Here is a 23,195-nt window from a genome sequence, read left to right as displayed (position 1 = left end):
ATGTATATTCTAAAGATATATGTGAAGAAATATACTACAATTAAAACAGTGGGATGCATAAAATTCATAAAATTTTATTAATAATGTATCAATCAAGAATCCTAGAACATATTATATATGTTTTTTTTACAAATCAATACATGCATAAAGCTATTATTATGTTATTTTCTACTGAATTTCAAGGCACAAAACATATGCAACTATTATACATGAATTTTAATATTAACCAAAAGTCAACTAAGAATTAATTCTCAAATATTTAGTTAACAATATTTTTATTTTTGTAAACAATAAGCATGTTATTATAAAATTTGTAATTAAAATATCAATTAAAAATTTATAAAAATATATAATATTAACTTAAAATATATTAATTTTTTAAGATACACATCATATGCAAATTCAAAATTTTTAACTACTAAAATAAGTATAACATTATTAACATTTTTCCATAAATTTTTAGATAAAATATCATTTTTTGATATAAATGTAGAATAATGGATTTGAAAAATTCAATTTATATTATATTATTGAGTATTTTATAAATAACATTTTTATTTTTTGTAAATAATATATATATATACTTTTATTTAATTCAAATCAAAATAGTAATTAATAATTTATTCTATTATTAATATCTTTATTCGTATAAATTTCTTGAAATTAAAAACCACTTTTTGATATAAATGTGGATTTAAGAAATTATTTATTCTAGTAGTTTACAAAATATTAGTTTTGAATATTATTTTTTATTGAGTTGGACACAAATGTATGTTATTTGTACGCATTACATGTGAACACTAGAATTGATAAAATAATGTTCTATTACATTTGTTGTCATAGCTCGAAATGTGGTCTAGTGGATTAAGTGCGTGGATAAGGCTTTAGCGCTAGGTGATCATCCTCCATCGTCGATATTGATACGATACTCCCTGTAAAGGATGTATCGTATTGATATTTAAATCCTTGGTTAGACCGTGTATATATATATATATATCCCGATTGCAAAGTGGAGAAGCAAGATGATTGAAAAACTTACAAAAGTCGTTCAATAGTGAAGAGTTGATAAGGGTTTCATCGAAAGAAAGTAGAATAAATTGCTCTAACCAAATAAATTTGTAGTCATTAAACTCACAACTTGGTAGCACTGATCCCCTCATAATACCTAATTGCTTATGGTTGCCTTGGCCTCACGTCAAGACAATCATCCCAAAATTTTATTCTCTCTCTCTCTCTTGTACACCCTCATCGGTCCGACCATCGGAGTGCTAGTTTCTTAAGGAAGAGAAAGCTTTACTTGTTTCTCCTCTCTTTAGTATTGTTTCGTCAGGTTGCACCTGCGTGGGCCATAGGCAACTCCCTATGTTGGTTCTAGTTCTTATAAATACTAGCAATTAAGCACGTGCGTTGCATGTATGAATTTTTTTTCATATTAATTACTTGCATTTTAGATATATCATACTTAAGATATAAATTGAAAATTAATAAAAGTAACAATATGACTAAAAATAAACTTAAATACTTGTACTAAATGTGCACATGTACTAAATGCCATTGAAAATTATTATTATTATTATTATTATTATTATTATTATTATTATTATTATTATTATTATTATTATAATTATTATTATTATTACTACTACTACACTACTAAATTTTGTGTTCCATTTTTGTCTTAAATAGAAATAATTTTTATTTAATATAATGATTATATAACATTAGAAATGCTTGAAATGTCTTTACAAAACTTTATACTTTTTTATTTTTTGTGTTCGACCTTTTTTAAAATATTTATTATTCAATTATGACTTAATGAATTTCTTCTTTGAAAAGTTGGATCATTTACCCATCATTTAGATAAGAAAACAGCTTTGCTTTCGGATCATATTTAAATTATATATTCTATCTACATTATATAAATAATTTTTACTTATCACACTTAATTTTTGTTTGACATAATTAATATATAATTTTTTATATATTCTTTTGATTACTTGTACTTTTTTATTACTTTTTAAATATTTATTATTTAACTATCATATCATTGACTAATCCATTTGACCTAAACCACTAACCCACGACCTAAAAAAAAGTTTGATTTCTAGGTTGACATTAAATTTTGTATTACATTTCCATTATTGATAAAATTATATCTTATGTATAATATTTAGTTTTGTTCAATATAATGAATGTATAATATTATAGATGTACCCAATATTTTATTTTTTATAAATATATAACATTATATTTTATGTATAACATTTTTTAAAAATTTTATCATTTGACTATGACATCATTTCATTTCTAGGTTGATTTTAATTTCATTTTCATCATTTATAAAAATACTTCTTACATTTTATACTTATTTTTGTTCAGTTTAATGAATATACAATATTAGTGATGTGTCCAATTCTTTTTATTTTTTGTATTATATATTTTATTTGTTTTATTTTTTATTATATAATTATGGTATTATTTATTAACGCATTTGACCCCAAATGGTTGAATTGCTTACCCACCACCGAGAGTGAAGAAAATGGTTTTGTTTTCAAATTATTTTTCAAAATATTTATTTTATATTATTAAAATTAATATTATGGATTTAATTAGTATAATTTAATAATGAGAAAAATATATCTTAAATATAAGATTTAATAAGAGAATATACCTTAGATATGAGATTTAATGAGAGATAATAGAAAAATAGTTTTACTTCCAATTGGTTTTAAATTTTACATTTCATTTCCATCATTAATAAAAAAAAAGCATTTCTTATTTATCATCAATGTTTTCAACTTGTTGACCTGGCTGATTGAACCACTTGAACCGTCACGTGGCATTGATCCTAGGTTTGGTTATATTGAAACTCCCCCTTTTAGTTAAAAACTGCCTAACTTGGGTGGTTCAACCATTGCCCCATTCGACCCATTTACCAGGTTACAGGTTGCACACTTAATTATGTGCAAATTCTGGAAGCCATAACTAGGGGTGAGAAAAAAAGCCGAAAAACCAACCCGTCCGAAAAAAAACAACTGAAACTGAACCAAAAGTTCGGTTAACCAAACTTGTCAGTTCGGTTTTGACTCAATATTTTAAAAAACTGAAGGTACCGGTTCGATTTTGGTTAACCAAAATAGAAAACCGACAGTTAACTTAACCAACCATTATACTTATATTTATATATGTTTTGTGTATACTTATATTTATTTTGTATTTTCTATATATTATAAATTAATAAATATGCATTATATATAAATATATATTTCTATAGTAAACATTGTAAATAATAAAACCGAAAAACCGACGAACCGAACTGATGGTTAACCAAACCAATCAACCGGTTAACCGATCGGCTTCGGTTTGGTTTCAGTTACTAGGTAACCTCGATTCGGTTTCAAAAATTAGCCCCCGGTTCAATTAATCGAACCGAGCACCCCTAGCCATAACTTTGCACTCTGATGTCTGATTAGGGTTGTCTTTTTTTTTGTGTAACTTTTCAAGATTTATACGTCTCAAGGGCCTTAGGTGCCTTGCCTTGCTATTTTCACAAAAAAAAAACCCTTTTTAGGCCCCAAATTGAAATTTTAATATTTTTTTAAATAAAAATTAATCTGAATTAAAAAACATAAATAAATATAACATAATAGATATAGAATACATATATTATATCATATATTATATATAATATATGTAAAACATAATTATAAAATATATGTAAAGCATAATTATACTATTTATTGATAAAATATATATATTTTTTACATACACACATATAGTGTTGACGTAGAGCGGTTTGATTCATTTGACCTTGATAGTCCAACCGGTGACCTGTGACCCGAAGGCAAAAGTGGGTCGGCCTCTGGGTTGGTTTTGAAAACATTGTTTATCATACTGATTATTGTTTAATATGTTAAATATGTGATGTTAAAAATGTTCCCATTTTTATATTTTTATATTTTTTTGAATTTTATATATTTTGTTATTTAATTGTGGAAACATGGATTGGCCCATTTGACCCAAATGGTTTAATTTCTTTCCACCACCAAGATGAAAACACTATTTTTTTTCCATGCATATATTAAAAATATAAGTTTTATGTTATTGAAATTATTAATTTATTATGTATGGGTTTAATTATAGAATTTAATGATGAGAAAAAAAAAACAAAAAAGCTTTAAATATATGATTCAATGAAGGTGAATGCAAATTAATACCTTAAATGTTGGATTTAAGAGAAAGAATTGCATGCATTGAATATCTTAAAATTACCTCTTTTCAACTCATTTAATATCAATAACCAACTACCCTATTTGCCCTCATTTTTTATCAATAAATTTAAATATAGAGGGGTAATTTTTGTCTTCAAAAAATTCCAGAAATATTCTTGAGGCTATTCATACTTTTTATAGTAAAGATATATATTTGGCATCCATATTGTAGATACAATATCGTTTTCTCATAAAACAGTAATGCTGATGTGTGGGTTGGAAGCACCTTTTCTAAGAAAACAGTGTCTTTTTTTTTTGTTTGGAAATGTTACTGCTAGGTAGGGTGTTTTCTAGAGCAACAACAAAGTTTTCCGTTTGGTACAATGCTCCAAGAAACGTTTTCAGCACCAGTACCTATTATCCAGTGCCACGTTATGCCCCCTATCTCTGCCACCTCATATCTCTATTGGCAGCAACGAGTTGCAGCTCCGGTAAACGTCAAATTCGGCGCTCCTAGTCATGCCTTCCCAATTTCTAAGGCATGGCATGAAGTACCGTTTTTTATGGAAAAATAGTTTTAAACAAAGTGTTTAATGGAACACCATTTTTTTCCAACGTGGCCCTGATGTAACGCCATTTTCTGGAGCAACGCCATCGATACCAAATAGACGCATAATGACTAGGAGGGAGAGACACGTTTAGGTCAATTATTGGTACCTACTCTCGAATAGGTTGAAGTTGAACCAACCCCATTCCCCAGGGTCACCAATTTTCTTCCAATTCTGATAAACGATAATCCGTTTTCGGTCCAAACTCCAAATTCGATATATTGGGCAAGGATGAATTGAATTAATAGTTTGACTCTTCAGTCTTCCATCATCCTGTGCCTGAAGACTCGCTAGGTGATACGTGTTTTCTGTAGATTACTCGTCCATGGAGGATTATTCTCTCCCTCAAGATTCTCTTTTTCTTGGATTCGACAGTTCTACTCAGTAAGTTGGTTTTGATTTCTTACCTTGCGTTTTTGCTTTCCCGATTTTCTCCTATTCTATATTTCTCTGTCCCGATCTTTAATTCGAAAGAATAACTTCACAGTCAGAACCCTATAATTGATTTCTCTTGGAATTTGATAATTTAGGTCTCTCAAGGCGACGGTTCTAGACTCCAACCTCAACATTGTGGCTTCTGAGATAGTGCATTTTGATTCTGAATTGCCCCATTACAAGACAAAGGATGGAGTCTACCGAGACCCATCTGAGAACGGCAGAATTGTCTCCCCCACATTGATGTGGGTGGAAGCTCTGGACCTCCTGCTTGGGAAATTCGCCAAGTCCAAGTTGGACTTCGGAAGGATTGCTGCCGTTTCTGGCAGCGGACAGCAACACGGTAGTGTGTACTGGAAGAATGGCAGTTCTGCCATACTGGGTTCTCTAGATGCCAGGAAACCATTAGTGGATCAGCTTGGAAACGCATTTTCCATTAAGGAATCACCCATTTGGATGGATAGCAGCACCACCGATCAGTGTAAGGAGATAGAGAAAGCTGTTGGAGGTGCACTGGAGTTGTCCCGGCTTACAGGGTCCCGTGCACATGAGAGGTACACAGGCCCACAAATCCGGAAGATATTCGAGAAGCAGCCAGATGTTTATCGTGAGACTGAGAGGATCTCCCTTGTTAGTTCCTTCATGGCATCTCTTCTTATTGGAGCTTACGCTAGTATCGATGAGACTGATGGAGCGGGGATGAATTTAATGGATATCAAACATCGTGTCTGGTCTAAAATTTCTTTGGAGGTCCGTTTCTTATAATCTGATCGAGTGCTCTAACATATCTCTATTGACATATATCAATTGTGACCTTACCCTCATAATGCTTGTTATAGGCTACTGCACCAGGATTAGAAGAAAAGCTGGGACAATTAGCACCTGCCCATGCTATTGCTGGTTTCATTGCCCCTTATTTTGTGGAGAGGTCAGTTGTCCACTTTTTGTTTCATGGAAACGTTGAAATGTCCAAGATCTCTTCTAGGAACTGCTAACGCTAAGCCTTCTGATTTCTTCTGGTCTGAAATCCTGACTCTGGTCAATTTACATATATTAACTGAATTCTGAATATTTTTATATATTTTCATGCACTAAAAATATTAAAGTAATAAAATACTCAATATACAAAGAAAAGAGATACCAATAAGACATCTATAAAGATGCAGTTTTTGGATTGTTCAACACTAATTACTAATAATTTAACAATGGATATGGCTTTAAATAGAAGTATAGATATGATTGACAAAACAGGATTCATGTAGCCGACTCCATATAGTTGGGATAAGGCATAGATGATGATGATGATCTAATGCTCCTCCATTGTCACTGCCAATGACTAATGTTAGAATGCAACTAACTACTGTCAAAGATTTAGGGGAATTTGCCAGTAGGTAAAAACAAAAACAACCCAATATCAGCAAAGTCAATATTTGTGGTGCAACTTGATTGTTATGTTGAACTCTGTAAAGACTATAGTCAATTTCACTTGAGTCGCTCTGCAGTGAATGAATTTGTGTTCTTTTTGGTAGATATACAACATCATTATACCCATAGTGAACAACTTTTATCTATATTTGAACTATCACTGAACTGAAGGAAAACCACTTCTGGTTAACACCAACTTGAAGCTTGATGTATATATCTTTTTGCTTAGCCTAATATAAAATTGATGGCATAATCATAAACTGTGCACAACTGTGCATTTTGTGCCTCCTCATTTTATGTCAATATGTGAAATTGACACTCAAGTCATGATATAGGTGTATCTATAAGCTCTGCTATCAATGATACCTTGAGGAACTATTTTTTGAAGCTTACAATATGTCCTTATAATCCTCTTTAGTGTACTGGCAAAATATGCTTTTTGCTCCCTTTTTACACTCTTTTGTTGGTGATCCCCTTTTTTACACTTTAAAGCTTACAATTACAGCTTCTTTGAGCTGCTTCAGGTTCCACTTCAACAAGAACTGTTTGATAATTCAGTGGTCTGGAGACAATCCAAACAGCTTGGCAGGTGATCAATTTTCTCTATCACAGTTCACAAATTGACAGAGTCAACATCAGCTTTATCTCTTATTAAAATTTTCTAGTATCTAAATATTATCTATTTCTAATTATTAATTACTTTATAATATTTCTCTAAAAATAGTATCATGTTACTACTGGTTTAGACAGTTGTAATTTGTTTTTGATGGGTTGCTTATTTCATTTAGGTAGTAAAATCATTTTCTATGCCTTTTCTCAGAAGAATTGTTAGAAGTAGTTAACAGGGGCAGTATTGTCTTTTTCATGTTATTTTTTTTCTCTTATATCTGCTGTAACTTTCCTAAGGGTATTGTAGTCATCTCAGCCTTAGTAGAATGCTAATACAACCTGGTTCGACAGTAAGGAGAAGTGAACAGATTTCTCCTTTCTAGTCTTCCCTCTTTTCTTCTCCTTTTCTTCTCTTTCCCTTCCCTTTCTCTTGCTATCTTCTTCTCTTTCTTTCTTCTATCCTTTCCTTACTTTATTAAAGTTGGAACAGTAAACAATAAAACATCTTGACGGATAGAATTGAAGCTTCCCCTAGCACATAGTGGGTTTAAAATGTGGTTTAGAAACCCTGTTTATGATTGTCTGATAACTTAAACAATAAACACTACTCTGGAAGCTGAATACATTCATATGTAGTTCTTCAGTTTCATTTTTACATGCATTGGTGCTAGGGCCTACTTATAGTTTAAGGGGGTCTTCACCAATATGCATGATTTTTTTTTTAAAAAGAAAGACAACTGCTATTTCAGAAAATGAAAAAGAACAACATACAACAATATCAACTCTCAACTTTGGTTCTCTGTTTCTGGGTAGATTTAACACCATTATTGAATGATCATTTTCTCCTATGCATTCTATGTTTCAGTTTCTCACTCTGTATAGCACATGGTGAACTTTGCAGGTCTGACCCTTAACTCTCCAGGGGATTTAGCAATTAGTCTTGGCACCAGTGACACAGTAAGCTAAATTACAATATCTTATATTATTTGGTCATGTATTAATATTGAAATTCTTCAAATCGAGTACCCAAATTTGTAACCTTATTGATTATATTCATTCTCCCTGCTTGGAGAATATACATCGTAGTAAGAACTCTCCCATTGATTTAATGTCAGTACAGGAGATCACACTAAGAATGGTGAATCCACAATGTGTAAAACTGATGTTGAGAAGTCATGTCATTCTATATAACATGGAAGGATGGAATATAGGATTTCCTCTATGGAGATACCTGTTGGGACCCAAATACCTTCCCCAAACCCAACAAAGGGAGTGGAGCAGGCCACTACCCATCAGCAGTACTCAAGGAGGCAGAAAGGACAGGCGACAGAGCCTCAGAATTAGTTACACACAGAGAGGGTGATTCTGCCGACAGAAGATATTCCCTCCATGATATTTCCCAGAGTTAGTTATCCTACCAATCAGAGGATATTCCCTCTATGATTACACCTGTAGGCCAGCTATATAAGGCCATACTCTTACAATGAAAGGCATGAATGAATATCCCATGTTTCTCTCTCACTGAATCCCTCTTTTCCTACCTTCCCTTCTCTTCTTCCTCTCCACTTTCTGTTTCAGGAGGTTAAGCCACCCTCAAAGGGGCTTCCAGGGTGAGCGGTATCTCACCAGGTTGGTATCAGAGCAGGGTTGCAGACCAGCTATGCCACAGACAAGATCCTCTACCATGGAAGATAGAGTCGACCAACTTGAGATTGGGTTCCACCAAGTACTGAACGAACTCAGGGACCTCAAGGTGGTCATCTCTAACCTCGCCTCCCAACAACAGTCCGGCGAGACCAGTCAGCCAACAGGGGCCGATGCCTCTGTTTTCGGTAGCCAGGGAACTGGGGGTTACCCTGCCGGAAAGGTTACTAAAATCAATTTTCCAAACTATTCCAGTGGAGATCTCATTCCTTGGATCTTCAGAGCAGAGAGATTCTTCGAGTATCATGAAACCCCTGCACACCAGCACGTCGCCATCGCCTCCATTCACCTAGAAGGAGACATTATTCTCTGGCTCCAGGGGTATCGACAAACCCATCCTCAGGTAACTTGGGCGGAGTTCACAGAAGCTTTGTGCATCCATTTTGGGCCAGCGGCATTCGTGGATTACGACGAACTCCTCACTCGACTAAAACAGACTGGGACAGTAGCATACTACCAGCTCAAGTTCGAAAGAATGGCGACCTGAGTACATGGATGGCCGGAGAAGGCCTTGGTTGGGTGTTTTGTGGGAGGTCTCAGAGAAGACATCTGCCTGGAAGTGAGAGCTCTTTGACTAGCGACAGTCATGGCGGCGGTGGGTATGGCTCGCTTGCAAGAAGAGAAGATTGATAGCATGCGCAGGACCAGCAAGCCATCCTATCCGAATGTGAGGGCTCTCTAGCAAGCTGAACAGCAACCCCAGAAACAAGTTGGGGATTCTCAGAAGCCCATCTTGCCCAGGCCCACTGTGCCTTTCAAGCGCCTCTCGTGGGCTGAGATGCAGGCCCAACGCGAGAAGGGCCTCTGTTACAACTGTGATGATAAGTTTGGGTCGGGCCATAAGTGCCGGGTCCAACGAGTATTTCTCCTTCAAACAGAGGGAGAACCGGAGGGGACAGAACCAGAGCACATCGAAGACTGTGAGTTGATATCAGGCGAACCAGAACCTGTTGGAGCCGAGATCTCCCTACACGCTCTCATGGGCCTCAACCCTCTTCAGTCCATGCGAGTAGAAGGAAGATTGGCTGGCCGATCTGTGATGGTTTTGATTGACAGTGGCTCTACTTTGAATTTCATCACTTGTCGTTTGGCAAAGCAACTAGGTATGACTATACACCTCACTCCTCTCTTTTCAATCCATGTGGCTAATGGGAATCAGATGTTATGTGATGGTGTATGTAAGAAGGAAAGGATCCTCGTACAGGGCCATAATTTCGTGGTAGATCTCCACCCATTGGAATTCTCGAGGGCTGATATTATTTTGGGAATCCATTGGTTACGTGGCCTAGGTCCTGCACTGTGTGATTGGGCCAGAATGACAATGGATTTTTGCCAAAATGGACAAACCTGCCATTTGCAAGGGGTGCGGCCCCCTAGTCCCCGAGGTGATACTTTAACCTCTATAATACGGGCCTCCAAGGATACTGGACAGCCCTTGTTTTTGCACTTAGGCATTCGGCCCACCGTTCCAATTTTAAACAACCGGGACTGTGACCAACCCACTGAAGCCCAACACCAGACCCTAAGATCGATCCTTGATCAGTTTGGTGACATATTCAAGGAACCGAAGCAGTTACCTCCACCCCGGGCCCATGACCATCAGATACCCCTCTTACCAGATTCCAAACCAGCCAATGTGAGGCCATATAGATACCCTTATTTCCAAAAGCTGGAAATTGAGAAGGCAGTAAAAGAGCTAATGGACAAGGGGCATATATAGACCAGCACCAGCCCGTTTTCATCCCCCGTACTCCTAGTGAAGAAGAAGGATGGTAGTTGGCGGTTTTGCGTAGATTACCGGGCCCTGAATCAGATTACAGTGAAGGACAAATTCCCAATACCCCTCATTGATGAACTGCTGGATGAGTTACGGGAAGCACAAGTGTTCTCCAAACTGGACCTGCGGTCCGGGTATCATCATATCCGCATTCACCAGGCTGATATCCACAAGACAGCCCTTAGGACCCACGATGGCCATTATGAGTTTCTGGTTATGCCGTTTGGTCTTACCAACGCCCCCTCCACCTTTCAGGCCCTCATGAATGACATCTTCAGGCCTTTCCTAAGGCAATTTATTCTGGTATTTTTCGATGACATCTTGGTTTACAGCAAGGATTGGGGCACCCATATGAAACATCTGAAACTTACCCTCACAATTCTGAGAGAGCACCAGTTGCATGCCAAATTGACAAAGTGCTCCTTTGGACAAAGACAGATTCGGTACTTAGGCCATGTGGTTGCTACAGGGCGGGTCATGGCAGACCCAGAAAAGATAGATGCCATCCAAAAATGGCCCAAGCCCACTACTATAAAGCTCTCAGGGGTTTTCTTGGGCTTACCGGTTATTATAGGCGCTTCATTAAGGGGTATGGGCTTATGGCTGCCCCTCTAACACGCCTGTTAAAGAAGGATTCTTTTGGTTGGGCTGATGATGCCCAACGGGCCTTTGAAGACTTGAAGATAGCAGTTTCTAGCCCTCCAGTCCTCACTCTTCCGGATTTCTCTCAGCCCTTTGAGATAGAGTGTGATGCATCGGGTGTCGGAGTGGGGGCCGTTCTGATGCAGAAGGGGCAACCCATTGCTTATTTCAGCAAGGCTCTCTCAGCAGCTCACCAAAATCAGTCCACCTATGTCAGGGAAATGATGGCCGTGGTAATGGCAGTACATACCTATTGGGACGCCAATTTATCATAAAGACAAACCAACGAAGTTTGAAGTACATAGCAGAACAAAGGGTGCACACCCCGGAGCAGCAAAAATGGCTTAGTAATCTAATGGGATTCGACTACCACATCGAGTATAAACCTGGGCCTGCCAACAAAGTAGCTGATGCCTTATCACGGGTAGAAGAGCTGGCCCAACTAACCTGCTCTCAGCCCAGTTTTCCCTTATTTGAAGCTATACGGCAAGAAGCCAGATCTGATCCACAGCTGCAAGACATTAGGGAGAAGTGGAAACGTGACCCTTCTCAGGTTCCGGGTTACCAAATTGTGGGACCTGATCTTTTCTTCAAGGGTAGGTTTGTGGTTGCTCCAAATTCCACCCACAAAACTGAACTGCTACGGTTGTTTCATGATTCCGCGTTGGGAGGACATTCAGGGGTTCTACGGACCCTAAAAAGACTCAGCAGCCACTACCATTGGGTAGGAATGCGCAAGGATGTGTTGCACTATGTATTAGAATGCCCAACTTGCCAACAGCAGAAATACTCCTCACAGTCACCCGCGGGCCTTCTACAACCCCTCAAGATTCCAGAGCAAGTGTGGGAAGACCTCTCCATGGATTTCATCACAGGACTTCCTCGTTCTGCAGGAAAAGAGGTCATCATGGTAGTGGTTGACCACCTCACCAAGTATAGCCATTTCTCTGCTTTGCCTCACCCTTACACTGGAGCAATGGTGGCCGACATTTTCATACGGGACGTGGCAAAACTGCATGGAACACCAAGATCCATTGTCTCGGACCGTGACCCTGTCTTCCTAAGTTCATTTTAGAGGAGTGCTTCAGATTGCAAGGAACCCAACTGCACCCATCCACCAGCTATCACCCGCAAACTGATGGACAGACTGAAGTCATTAATCGATGCTTAGAAGCCTACCTTAGATGCTTCATAGGGGAGAAGCCTAGACAATGGGCCCACTGGCTTCCGTGGGCAGAATACTGGTACAACTCAACTTATCAGTCAGCTGCAGGGATGACACCCTTCAAGGCCCTATACGGCAGAGAACCCCCTCCCATATTACCCTATGAATATGGGTCGTCCAAGGTGGCAGAAGTAGAGACTCGCCTACTAGAAAGAGACGAGATCCTTAGACTGCTCAAGGCCAATTTGACAAAGGCCCAGCAACGAATGAAAATAAGCTATGACTCTCACCACTGCCCATTAGAGTTTCAGGTGGGTGATTTTGTCTACCTTAAGCTCCAACCTTACCGCCAGGTCTCAGTGGTAAGATGGGCTTGGCACAAGCTAGCTCCCAGGTATTATGGGCCCTACAAGGTGCTGAAAAGAGTGGGCCTTGTTGCTTACAGATTGGACCTCCTGCTACCTCGGAGCTTCATCCGGTGTTTCACATCTCTCTTCTCAAGAAGGCTGTGGGAAATCATACTGCTATCTCATCTAGCTTACCCCAATTCACTGAAGAAGGGGAAATTTACACAGAGCCCATCAAAATTGTGGATTTTCGATGGGTCCGACGAGGTGGGCAGGTTGTACCAGAAGCCAAGGTAGAATGGGCCGGGCTGCCCCCAGAAGATGCCACTTGGGAACCTTATCTAAGGCTGAATGAGAGGTTCCCGAACCTAGACCTTGAGGGCAAGGTCAATGCTAAGGAGGGAGGAATTGTTGGGACCCAAATACCTTCCCCGAACCCAACAAAGGGAGTGGAGCAGGCCACTACCCATCAGCAATACTCAAGGAGGCAGAAAGGACCGGCGACAGAGCCTCAGAATTAGTTACACTCAGGGAAATTCCCTCCATGATATTTCCCAGAGTTAGTTATCCTGCCAATCAGAGGATATTCCCTCTATGATTACACCTGTAGGCCAGCTATATAAGGCCATACTCTTACAATGAAAGGCATGAATGAATATCCCCTGTTTCTCTCTCACTGAATCCCTCTTTTCCTACTTTCCCTTCTCTTCTTCCTCTCCACTTTCTGTTTCAGGAGGTTAAGCCACCCTCGAAGGGGCTTCCGAGGTGAGCGGTATCTCACCAATACCCTTAAACTTAATAAAGCTGGTTCTTTGATGAGTTTTGCTTAATATCTTTGCATGCTGTTCATTCAGGTTTTTGGGATAACCAATGAGCCCCAACCTTGTTTAGAGGGACATATTTTCCCTAACCCTGTTGATACAGCAGGTTACATGGTAATGTTGTGCTACAAGAATGGATCTCTAACTCGTGAAGGTATGACCTCCAAATAAGATCTTGAGAAAACATTAATTACCTCTCCATGTTGAGAGTGCCTAATGCTACTATGACTGTTGTGCCAGATGTACGGAACCAGTGTGCAGAGCAATCTTGGGAGGTTTTCAATGAATTCCTGGAGAAAACACCTCCCCTAAATGGTTTCTCTTTCTTCCTTTGTTATGCTTATGTGAGCATTATTTATATATGTTATATTAAATTTCTTATTCCGTTCTGGAACAGATGGAAAGCTGGGATTCTACTATAAGGAGCATGAAATTCTTCCTCCTCTTCCAGGTGGCTAATTGGCCTTTTCCTTTTTTTCTACAGATTTTCTTGATCAAATCGTATGTGTGCATGTCTGTGTAGTATATATAAATATGGGGTAAATTTATGATGCCAGAAAGGTATGATAGCCGAAGGGCTTTGACCAATCAAAAGCTCCCGTGCATTTTGATGAATACCACCTGATTGGTTAGCACTTTTATGATACTGGTTAATTGGTTACAAGTTTTTCTGACATCATATCTTTTTAGTACCATAGTTGAATCTATATATATATATATATATATATATATATATATATATATATATATCACATTTTCATATACACAATTGCATGCGTGATGCATGTGTGCATACATGCATCAACATAGATCCTAACATGTCAAAATATTTCTTTATCATTATGGAGAATATGTTGGTCCGAATATCATAGGTCCAATCTCTGTGAACTACCTATGATTCATATGCTTAACACCAACCATATAGTAGTTTTATATTGGTGAAGTTTGACTAAACCAACAGTTGGAACCATCAAAGCAATCACATTTCTTTAGATGGTGATGAAAATCTCGTGTTGCTTTTGTAGCATGGCTAGTGCAATATGGAGGTCATATGTGCATGTGTCCTGAACAAAGTAGCAATTTTATTTATTAATTCACTCATACTTTCTAACATGATTTATGTATGCATTCAGTTGGTTTCCATCGTTATGTTCTTAGAAACTTCACCAGTGACTCGTTAAATGGGTTGGAAGAGCATGAAGTGGAGGAATTTGATGCTCCTTCAGAGGTTGGTGACCTTGGATTATTCATAGCCTCTAATGTTGTCAGTGAAGGAGCCTCATGTAGTTTTCTTGTTGTTATGAGGCAAATAGGATTATATGCTAATTCATTGATATCCACTTTCAGGTACGAGCTATAATTGAAGGCCAGTTTCTCTCAATGCGAGCTCATGCAGAAAGATTTGGGATGCCATCTCCTCCAAAACGAATAATTGCAACTGGTGGGGCATCATCAAACCAGAGCATTCTCAAATCAATTTCTTCCATCTTTGGTAGTGACGTCTATACAGTCCAAAGGCCAGGTAAGCAACTGTCATTTGATCATTATTTTTCTTTTCCTATTTGCTTCATATACTTCATTTTGCTTCAAACATTACATTTGAACCAGAAATTTATAAATGGGGAAAATCTATGATGTCAGAAAGGTATGATACCAAAAAAGGCTTTGACCAATCAAAACCCCCTGTGAATTTTGATGAATACCATCTGATTGGCTACTACTTTTATGATACTAGTCATCGGTTGTAAGTTTTTTCGGATATCATGCCTTTCTGGTATCTTTTTTGTCATCAAAAAGAGGGGAAAGACCCTGTACAGTATGGTACAGTCAATCAGAAAACAGCAAAAGTATTATGGATACAAAAATCTATATAGTATTGGATGTAGCTGATTTTTCCTAAGAAACAACGTTCAACAATGGATATTGTATTAAACAGAAAATGGGGTAAAGGGTCCCTGGCTCTGATGGTTGACTGGGCAGTGGAGAAAAGGTGATTCACCGTCTCCATCTCAAGACTCAAGGTTGCAGAAAACACAAGTGGGTGAAGGCACAGTTATGCCCCTTTTGGTGAGATTTTCTTTTTTAAGGGATTTTAAGGGCTGCAGTCCAAGTATGAAAAGATATCTTGGAGGTAATCCTGCAATCCCAGATGAGTTTGTGTGGGAAGTCTGGGGGCGTGGAGAACCCGATGATGAAACATGGATTTTACTGTGAAACTTCCAGAGCCATTCCACTTCCAAATGTTCTGCTTCCAAAAGCAAATCAGTCAAATCAGTGTTTGGCCTTTTACCAAAAAAATCACTGATTGGCTGTCTCTGCATAGTGAATGCCAGTGGGCCCACACATGCATCCCTATCGAAACCGGATTTTGTCCTCACAATCCCTGCAGCCGTGCATTGGGAATATCTCTCCACGAAGAAAACAACATACTAGTACCTAGATGTTCCCAATGCATGGCTGCAAAAAGTTGTGATAACAGTGTGAGGATGGTACTGTGAGGACCAAATCCAAACTCATGTTACTCATCCTTATCACCATTAACTTCCTCCTTTTCAGAAACACATATTTCATTTATCCTTTTGGACTTGCCGTCCATGGCCAAGGCAAGAAAAAATAACTTGACTTCCTAGATGAACAAGGTTTTTGCATTATCGTTTGCTCTGATAAGTATCTTTTGTCTGAATGAGAGAAATTAAGACCATAAGGTTAAATACCATTTCTACCTACCTGTTTTTTGTTTGTAGTTAGGTCTGATCTGAAAACTAGCTAATGATCCCATACCTAGTACAGGAGAACTATATGTGCATATTTTGTTTGGGAATTGGGACACACTATCTGTGTGGTAACTTATGTAGCATTTAGACTGTTTTGTTTGTCATTGAAGATACTAAAACAGTTCTTTTGTACTTATAATGGTCTACCAACTACCAAGTACAACTATTTGACGTGGTTTATCACCTTCAGCCTAAGACCTCAACTTGTTGATGCTCTTAGCCCCAATGTACACACACCCAGATTCACGAAGAGATGGTAGAATCTTGTAAAGAATGATTTTGCAATTATTACAAGTCTCCTGATGGCTATCTATTTTATGTTCCATCCACCTGTTGCAGAGGCTTCTTACTCTTTATTCCATGTTTGACAGACTCTGCTTCCCTGGGTGCTGCCTTGAGGGCAGCACACGGATGGCTTTGCAACAACAAACGCTCTTTCGTGCCTATCTCATGCATGTATGAGGACAGATTAGAGAAAACATCCCTTGGCTGCAAGCTTTCAATGAAAACTGGAGACCCTGAACTTCACTCCAAATACACCTTGTTGATGAAAAAGAGAATGAATATTGAGGAGAACCTTGTTCAAAAGTTGGGGCGCTGGTAAAATTACGTAGTAAAGACAAAAAGACCACACAACAGTGGAATTAAGCAATAATTTAAAGAAAATATATAGAAGGTGCTTTTTCTGTGATAGATTGTAGTTGTTAGATGAGTTTTATGTTAAGATCCTGTTAATAGGAACAAAATGAAGAATACTTGTAAGATGGAGACATGGATTTGAGCGTACTGTGTTCAGAAACACAAGCTGATACTACAACACACTGGTTCAAGGAGAAGCATACCGTCTTAAGCTACTATGACTTTGATCACAACCAAGGTAAGTCTGCAATCCAGAAAACTGATATAGGGATGCAAACGGGCAGGGTATATTCAAATCCGATCCTACACTGTTTATGTCAGATTGGATCTGATAGAACTCAATCTGAATTCGAATCTTATTGGATCTTCGGATCTGATTTGATCCGATTTATTTTCTTTAAAAATAAATAAATTGTTAAAAGAAAAAATAAAATATACCAATTTAAATAAAGGAAAAACAAAAAATACAATTTTTTTTAATTATTATCATATATATATGTTTTTATAAAAATACAATATAAACAATATATTTATAAATAAATAATGTATATATATATATAACACATCTTATCCGGTTAAAGCTCATAAAGAGGACAGCTCCCATCAAATCACAAGAATAGCTTCATGAAGTTAGAACAAGCTTGTACTTCTAGTTATATTCTACTTTCTTATTTCTGAAAGATTTTCAATCTTTTCCAACGAATTGTTGAAATGATTTCAGAGCGCCCATGGTTTAGCAACGAGTATGGTACGAGAGTAGGATTCATGTAGACGATCCACATAACATTGGAGAATTGTTTCAGTTGCATTTGAAAGATTATGAAACCCTTCTGTCGAGAAACATTAATTTGTAGAAAGGCATAACGCTTGTAGGATCCTGGCTGCATTGTTCATTTGTTCAAGATTTGTTTTGGACAGCAACTACAGACTACGGTACAGGCTCCTTAGTCCTTACGTTCCCCGAGGCTGCTTGGGGCGAAGTTTCCTCACTATGACACGTTACCCATTCCAAGCCCATGTTAATAGTTAAATAATATTTAACTTTTTGGTTTTTAACGATGCAAATACAAGTTAGAAAAATCTGACATGGAAAAGATATGGTATGGATAACACTTGATTCGCTATCAAGTATATGATTCCAGTTGATTGATCAGATGTTTTTTGAATATCCTATCATTTCCATATCTTAATATTCAAATTTCAAAATACAGGACATGTTTGAACTCTGGAAAAACCCTTCCCGCCTGTAATGTCCAGCTCCTCTCCCTCCACGGCCCCCACCCCATTTCCATCACCGGAGAGAAACACCATTCCTCTTTCCGTGCCACCAGAGTTCACATTGACGCCCCACAGAACGTGCCCCTCATGCATTGGGAATATTTCCCCTAGTTGTCATTGGAAAACGATTGGGATGTTTATCCAATTAATGCACACTAGACTTATTTGCATGGGGTAATTTTTTTCATGATTAGTTGTCTATCCCAACAAGCTAAATAGATGTTCGCTTTGTTCAAAAAAAAAAAAAACAAAAAAAAAGATGTAAGCTAGAGGAAGTGGTTTTAATAAGATAAATGAGGTGGTGTGGCCAGAAGGATGAATTGCCAACTCTTACAGATGAGAGGTGTGTGGGAAAGTGATACACGAGAGAGGCAAGAGGTAAGAGAAGCAAGCTATGCCTACGACCATTGTCGTGTTGGCGAGTGCAGCGGGCGTATAAGAAACCTCTACTAATAGTTAGGAGTATAGCATGGCATCGGAGAAGTAAAACAAAAGATTACACGTAGAGCATTAACACAATCTAAGCTGCTTCAGTAAAACATATAGCGCATCCGAGAAAACGAAAACACATCGTCCACCTAAACATGGAAGAAACTAAAACTGATGAACCAACCACACTCGTTCACACTCAGTACTCGTCTCCCTCGTCACCATCTTCTCCCTCGGCAGATTCAGCGCCAACCTCCTCATAATCCTTCTCCAAAGCTGCAAGATCCTCGCGAGCTTCAGAGAACTCTCCCTCTTCCATGCCCTCACCAACATACCAGTGAACAAAGGCACGCTTAGCATACATCAGATCGAACTTGTGGTCAATTCGGGAGAAAACCTCCGCAACACTGGTGGAGTTGGAGATCATGCAGACAGCCCTCTGAACCTTGGCCAAGTCACCCCCTGGAACAACAGTTGGTGGCTGATAGTTGATACCACATTTGAACCCAGTGGGACACCAGTCCACAAACTGGATGGTTCTCTTGGTCTTGATGGTAGCAACAGCAGCATTCACATCTTTGGGCACAACATCACCTCGGTACATCAGACAGCATGCCATGTACTTGCCGTGGCGAGGGTCACACTTGGCCATCATAGATGATGGCTCAAAGGCGCTGTTGGTGATTTCAGCCACCGATAGCTGCTCATGGTAGGCCTTCTCGGCTGAGATTACTGGTGCATACGATGAGAGCATGAAATGAATCCTGGGGTAGGGAACCAGGTTGGTCTGGAACTCAGTCACATCAACATTCAGGGCACCATCAAACCTCAGGGAGGCAGTCAAGGATGAAATAACCTGAACCAAGCATGCAGAAATAAGTTAATGATGTTATTATTCCAACATTATTTTCATAGCAAGTTCTGATGTTTACGACAAGAAAACGTCTATTACCTGAGAGACCAGGCGGTTGAGGTTGGTGTAAGTGGGACGCTCAATATCAAGAGAACGCCTGCAGATGTCGTAAATGGCTTCGTTGTCAAGAAGCACAGCAACATCAGTATGCTCGAGAAGGGAATGGGTAGATAGGACACTGTTGTAGGGCTCAACAACTGAAGTGGAAACCTGAGGGGATGGATAAACAGTGAAACCAAGCTTTGATTTCTTTCCATAGTCAACAGAAAGACGCTCCAGGAGAAGTGAACCAAGACCAGAGCCAGTGCCTCCACCAACAGCATTGAAAACAAGGAAGCCTTGGAGACCAGTGCAATTGTCAGCCAGCTTACGGATGCGGTCCAGACAAAGATCAACAATCTCCTTACCAACTGTAAAAGAAGATTTCGATGTTACAATCCATATTTTATTAACAGAAGAGACACAAGGGCAATAATGAAAAAGGAGATGTACTCACTAGTATAGTGACCACGGGCGAAATTGTTGGCAGCGTCCTCCTTGCCGCTGATAAGTTGTTCTGGGTGGAAGAGCTGGCGGTATTGTCCAGTTCTCACTTCATCAATGACGGTGGGCTCAAGATCTACAAATACAGCGCGAGGAACATGTTTCCCAGCACCAGTTTCACTGAAAAAGGTGTTGAATGCATCATCTCCCCCACCAACTGTCTTGTCACTTGGCATTTGGCCATCAGGCTGTAATAGGAGATAATTACTATTACGAAAAGCCAACGAAGAAAGATGAAAATGCACAAAATTAAAGGCAGCAAGGCAATATTCAAATTGTTGGGTTTTTCTCCAAAACATAGAATTCACCAAACACACCTCCGTGCGCGAGATGTCTGCTTAGAAAATCATCAGGCACAGAAGATGCAACACTGCGTTGATACCAAAGGATTTCGGAAAGAATAACAGAAGCAGAATTCATAAAAAAAAAAAAAAAAGAATAACAGAAGCAGACGGAAAACTTTTACTGTTGCAGTGAAGCACACTGCGTTGATACCTACAATTTTGCAATTTTGACTTAGATAAAAAACAATGTCTGTAAAGATTTCAAATAATGGGGGATAATTAGGCAGGAGCAGGGTATGTTTCAGCACATCGAAAACTAAATTGTAGAGCAGTAGAAAACTAAGTAGATCTGCAGAACTACACAATATAGTTAACTAAAGTAGAATGTCAAAATGCAAATTAAGGACAGATTCCTCCTGGATCTACGATCCAAATGAACGAAATGTCCCAGATCTGGAGAGTAAAATGAAGGGAAAGCTGATAATCCAGGTTAAACACAAAGACGGAATAAAAGAAAATGCCAAAACGGAACAAAAAAATCATATTACATAGAGATCTAACGCTTCTAGACGTATATACCATATATCAAGCAAGATAAATGAAGATAAAGCAAAACTACAACTCTATATGGGCCTTTAGCAAAACAGATCTAGCATTTATTCTAAAGAAAATGCATTAGGCGAGGCAAAACCCTAGATCTGGAGAAATGTCGAACCCTTAACTAGGAAAAATGAATTTTCATTTGAAAACGGTGGCTGATAAAAAAAAAAAAAAAAAAAACTATGCTACCGAAAAAAAGAATTGAAAGAACTGGACGAAAACACAGAACTAGAACAAATAAAACAGAAGTAAGTTACAGATCTGGATATGGTACCTGGATGCCATGCTCGAGACAGTAAAGTTCCCAGCATGCATTGCCGACCTGGATACCGGCCTGACCAATGTGAATTGAGATGCACTCTCTCATTTTCGCGGGAGGAGAGAATCGAACGAAAAAATGTGAGAGAAGATAAGAGTAGAGAGAAGGATAAAACTAGCACAAACCAGATAGGCGTTTATCAAGACGCCCTTTTGGTGCGAGGTTCTGAACATTTCGCTTCGCTTATATATTGGGAAGAGAGGAGAGAGACGAGGGAAAGAAACCGTGGTTAGCTAACTGTGGTTACGGACGGGTGGCAGGGAGGATCTTGGTTGATACCATTACCGCCCGATTTCAATTTTTGTCTTATAACGGGTCTGATTCTTCCATAAATTTGCAGGGACTGCCGTGTATTAAAAGAGTAAAAAGACTCTCTCGCACTTTTGCACTTAACGGCATTACGGTCATTTAGGTTAAATTTTAAATTTTGAAATTCACGTTTTGTCGCTGCTGCCTCAGATGGGAGCCCTATATCTTCTCCCGTGGGCCGTCACCTTTACGTTTTACTTTCTTCTGTGGGCGATCCCATGCCCCATCCCTACGCAATGGATCTAGTCATCCAGACCGTGGGATCAGCATCCAATTCTTCAATGCTCTGTACCGAAAATGAAAATAATTGTAACTCCTTTGTTAATTTCCACCGCAAGGAAAATTTGTGAAATGTCCAACATGTCAGTGGCCAGTGGGTCGAGCTAAGTGGTAATACCCGTTGACATCCGTGCACCAATTTATGTGAATCTATGAATTCTGAACTAGAGGGTCTAAGTATGGTGTTGAAACAGTTTTGACAAATCAAAATCCACCCATGCATGAATTTTGATAAATAAGACAAGATTCGCTGTTATGTTTATGTTGGCCCGTCACGATCATGCGGGCCGTGGTGGCATGGGATTTTAGGTCCACGGACCAGCAGAGCACGGCACGATCGAATGGGTTCGCGGGTTGGTATGGTCTAACTCACAGCCTGGCCCATATATTATTTATATATATTTTATATATTTATATGATATTATGTAATAATATATATTATATAATATATTAATAAAATAAATATTTTTTTATTTTATTATATTAATTTATTTAATTATTGTATGTATAAGCAATTCTATACACAAAATTCATATAGAATTAAAAATTTAAATTGTTTGTCAATTTTTTAAAATAAATAGCTTTGTCCCGATGCATGGCCTGACCTGGCCCACGGGCCAGCCCGGCCCATGGCACGACAGGGCAAGAGCTCGAACGAGCCTGAGTCGTGGGCCATGCCGAGGCGACCTCCAAATTTTTCACCAATGAGGGCAACACAGCCCGACACATTATCATTTTTGTAGTTGGCCACAGGCACCAAACATGTTTGTCAATTAGGCTCAGATCTTATAAGGGCATTTGGCCATTGGGATTGCATGTTATCATTTATGCAATTGTTAAGTAGGGTCTATAACTCATGTCCTTAGTCGTATGCAATACTGTGACACATTATGAATTGTTCGATTGTTTTATTATTGCACAAGTGTGTGGAGGTACTCAACATGCGTAAAAGATGTTTGCATTCATGTTACTTTAGTGCTTGGTTGATAAATTTTGCTTTCAACTAATTTCTTTATCTTGTCTTAGCTAGAAAGTAAGAAGAAAAATGTTTTTAGGCTTAAATGTAAGTTATTTAATAATCATC

The 23,195-nt window shown here is 38.4% G+C and overlaps 2 protein-coding genes across 3 annotated transcripts; one reads left to right on the top strand and one right to left on the bottom strand.

The window, feature by feature from the left end:
- Nucleotides 1-4,968: 4,968 nt before the first annotated feature.
- Nucleotides 4,969-17,351, top strand: LOC104589107 (xylulose kinase 2-like). Of its 2 annotated transcripts, none has more exons than XM_010247298.3 (11): nt 4,969-5,203; nt 5,350-6,004; nt 6,094-6,182; nt 7,204-7,268; nt 8,190-8,245; nt 13,778-13,898; nt 13,985-14,059; nt 14,142-14,195; nt 14,878-14,972; nt 15,092-15,266; nt 16,890-17,351. In XM_010247298.3, exons 1-11 carry the CDS (start codon nt 5,145-5,147, stop codon nt 17,120-17,122), a joined length of 1,677 nt encoding a protein of 558 aa, XP_010245600.1. In that variant the 5' UTR covers nt 4,969-5,144; the 3' UTR covers nt 17,123-17,351. The 2 variants fall into 2 exon arrangements, with proteins under 2 accessions (XP_010245600.1, XP_088743451.1); XM_088887325.1 differs by having other exon boundaries at nt 16,858-16,901.
- A 1,568-nt stretch (nt 17,352-18,919) lies between these two features.
- On the bottom strand, nt 18,920-21,914 carry LOC104589106 (tubulin alpha-3 chain-like). The gene is made up of 4 exons (XM_010247297.3): nt 21,479-21,914; nt 20,274-20,508; nt 19,817-20,187; nt 18,920-19,720 (listed from the first exon to the last, which is right to left on the bottom strand). Exons 1-4 carry the CDS (start codon nt 21,569-21,571, stop codon nt 19,064-19,066), a joined length of 1,356 nt encoding a protein of 451 aa, XP_010245599.1. The 5' UTR covers nt 21,572-21,914; the 3' UTR covers nt 18,920-19,063.
- Between the last annotated feature and the right edge of the window lie 1,281 nt (nt 21,915-23,195).

This window comes from Nelumbo nucifera, chromosome 5 (genome assembly GCF_055504915.1).
Source record: "Nelumbo nucifera cultivar China Antique chromosome 5, China Antique-T2T, whole genome shotgun sequence".
In the NCBI taxonomy this organism is placed as follows: domain Eukaryota; kingdom Viridiplantae; phylum Streptophyta; class Magnoliopsida; order Proteales; family Nelumbonaceae; genus Nelumbo; species Nelumbo nucifera.
This window is presented reverse-complemented; position numbering and strand designations above follow the sequence as displayed.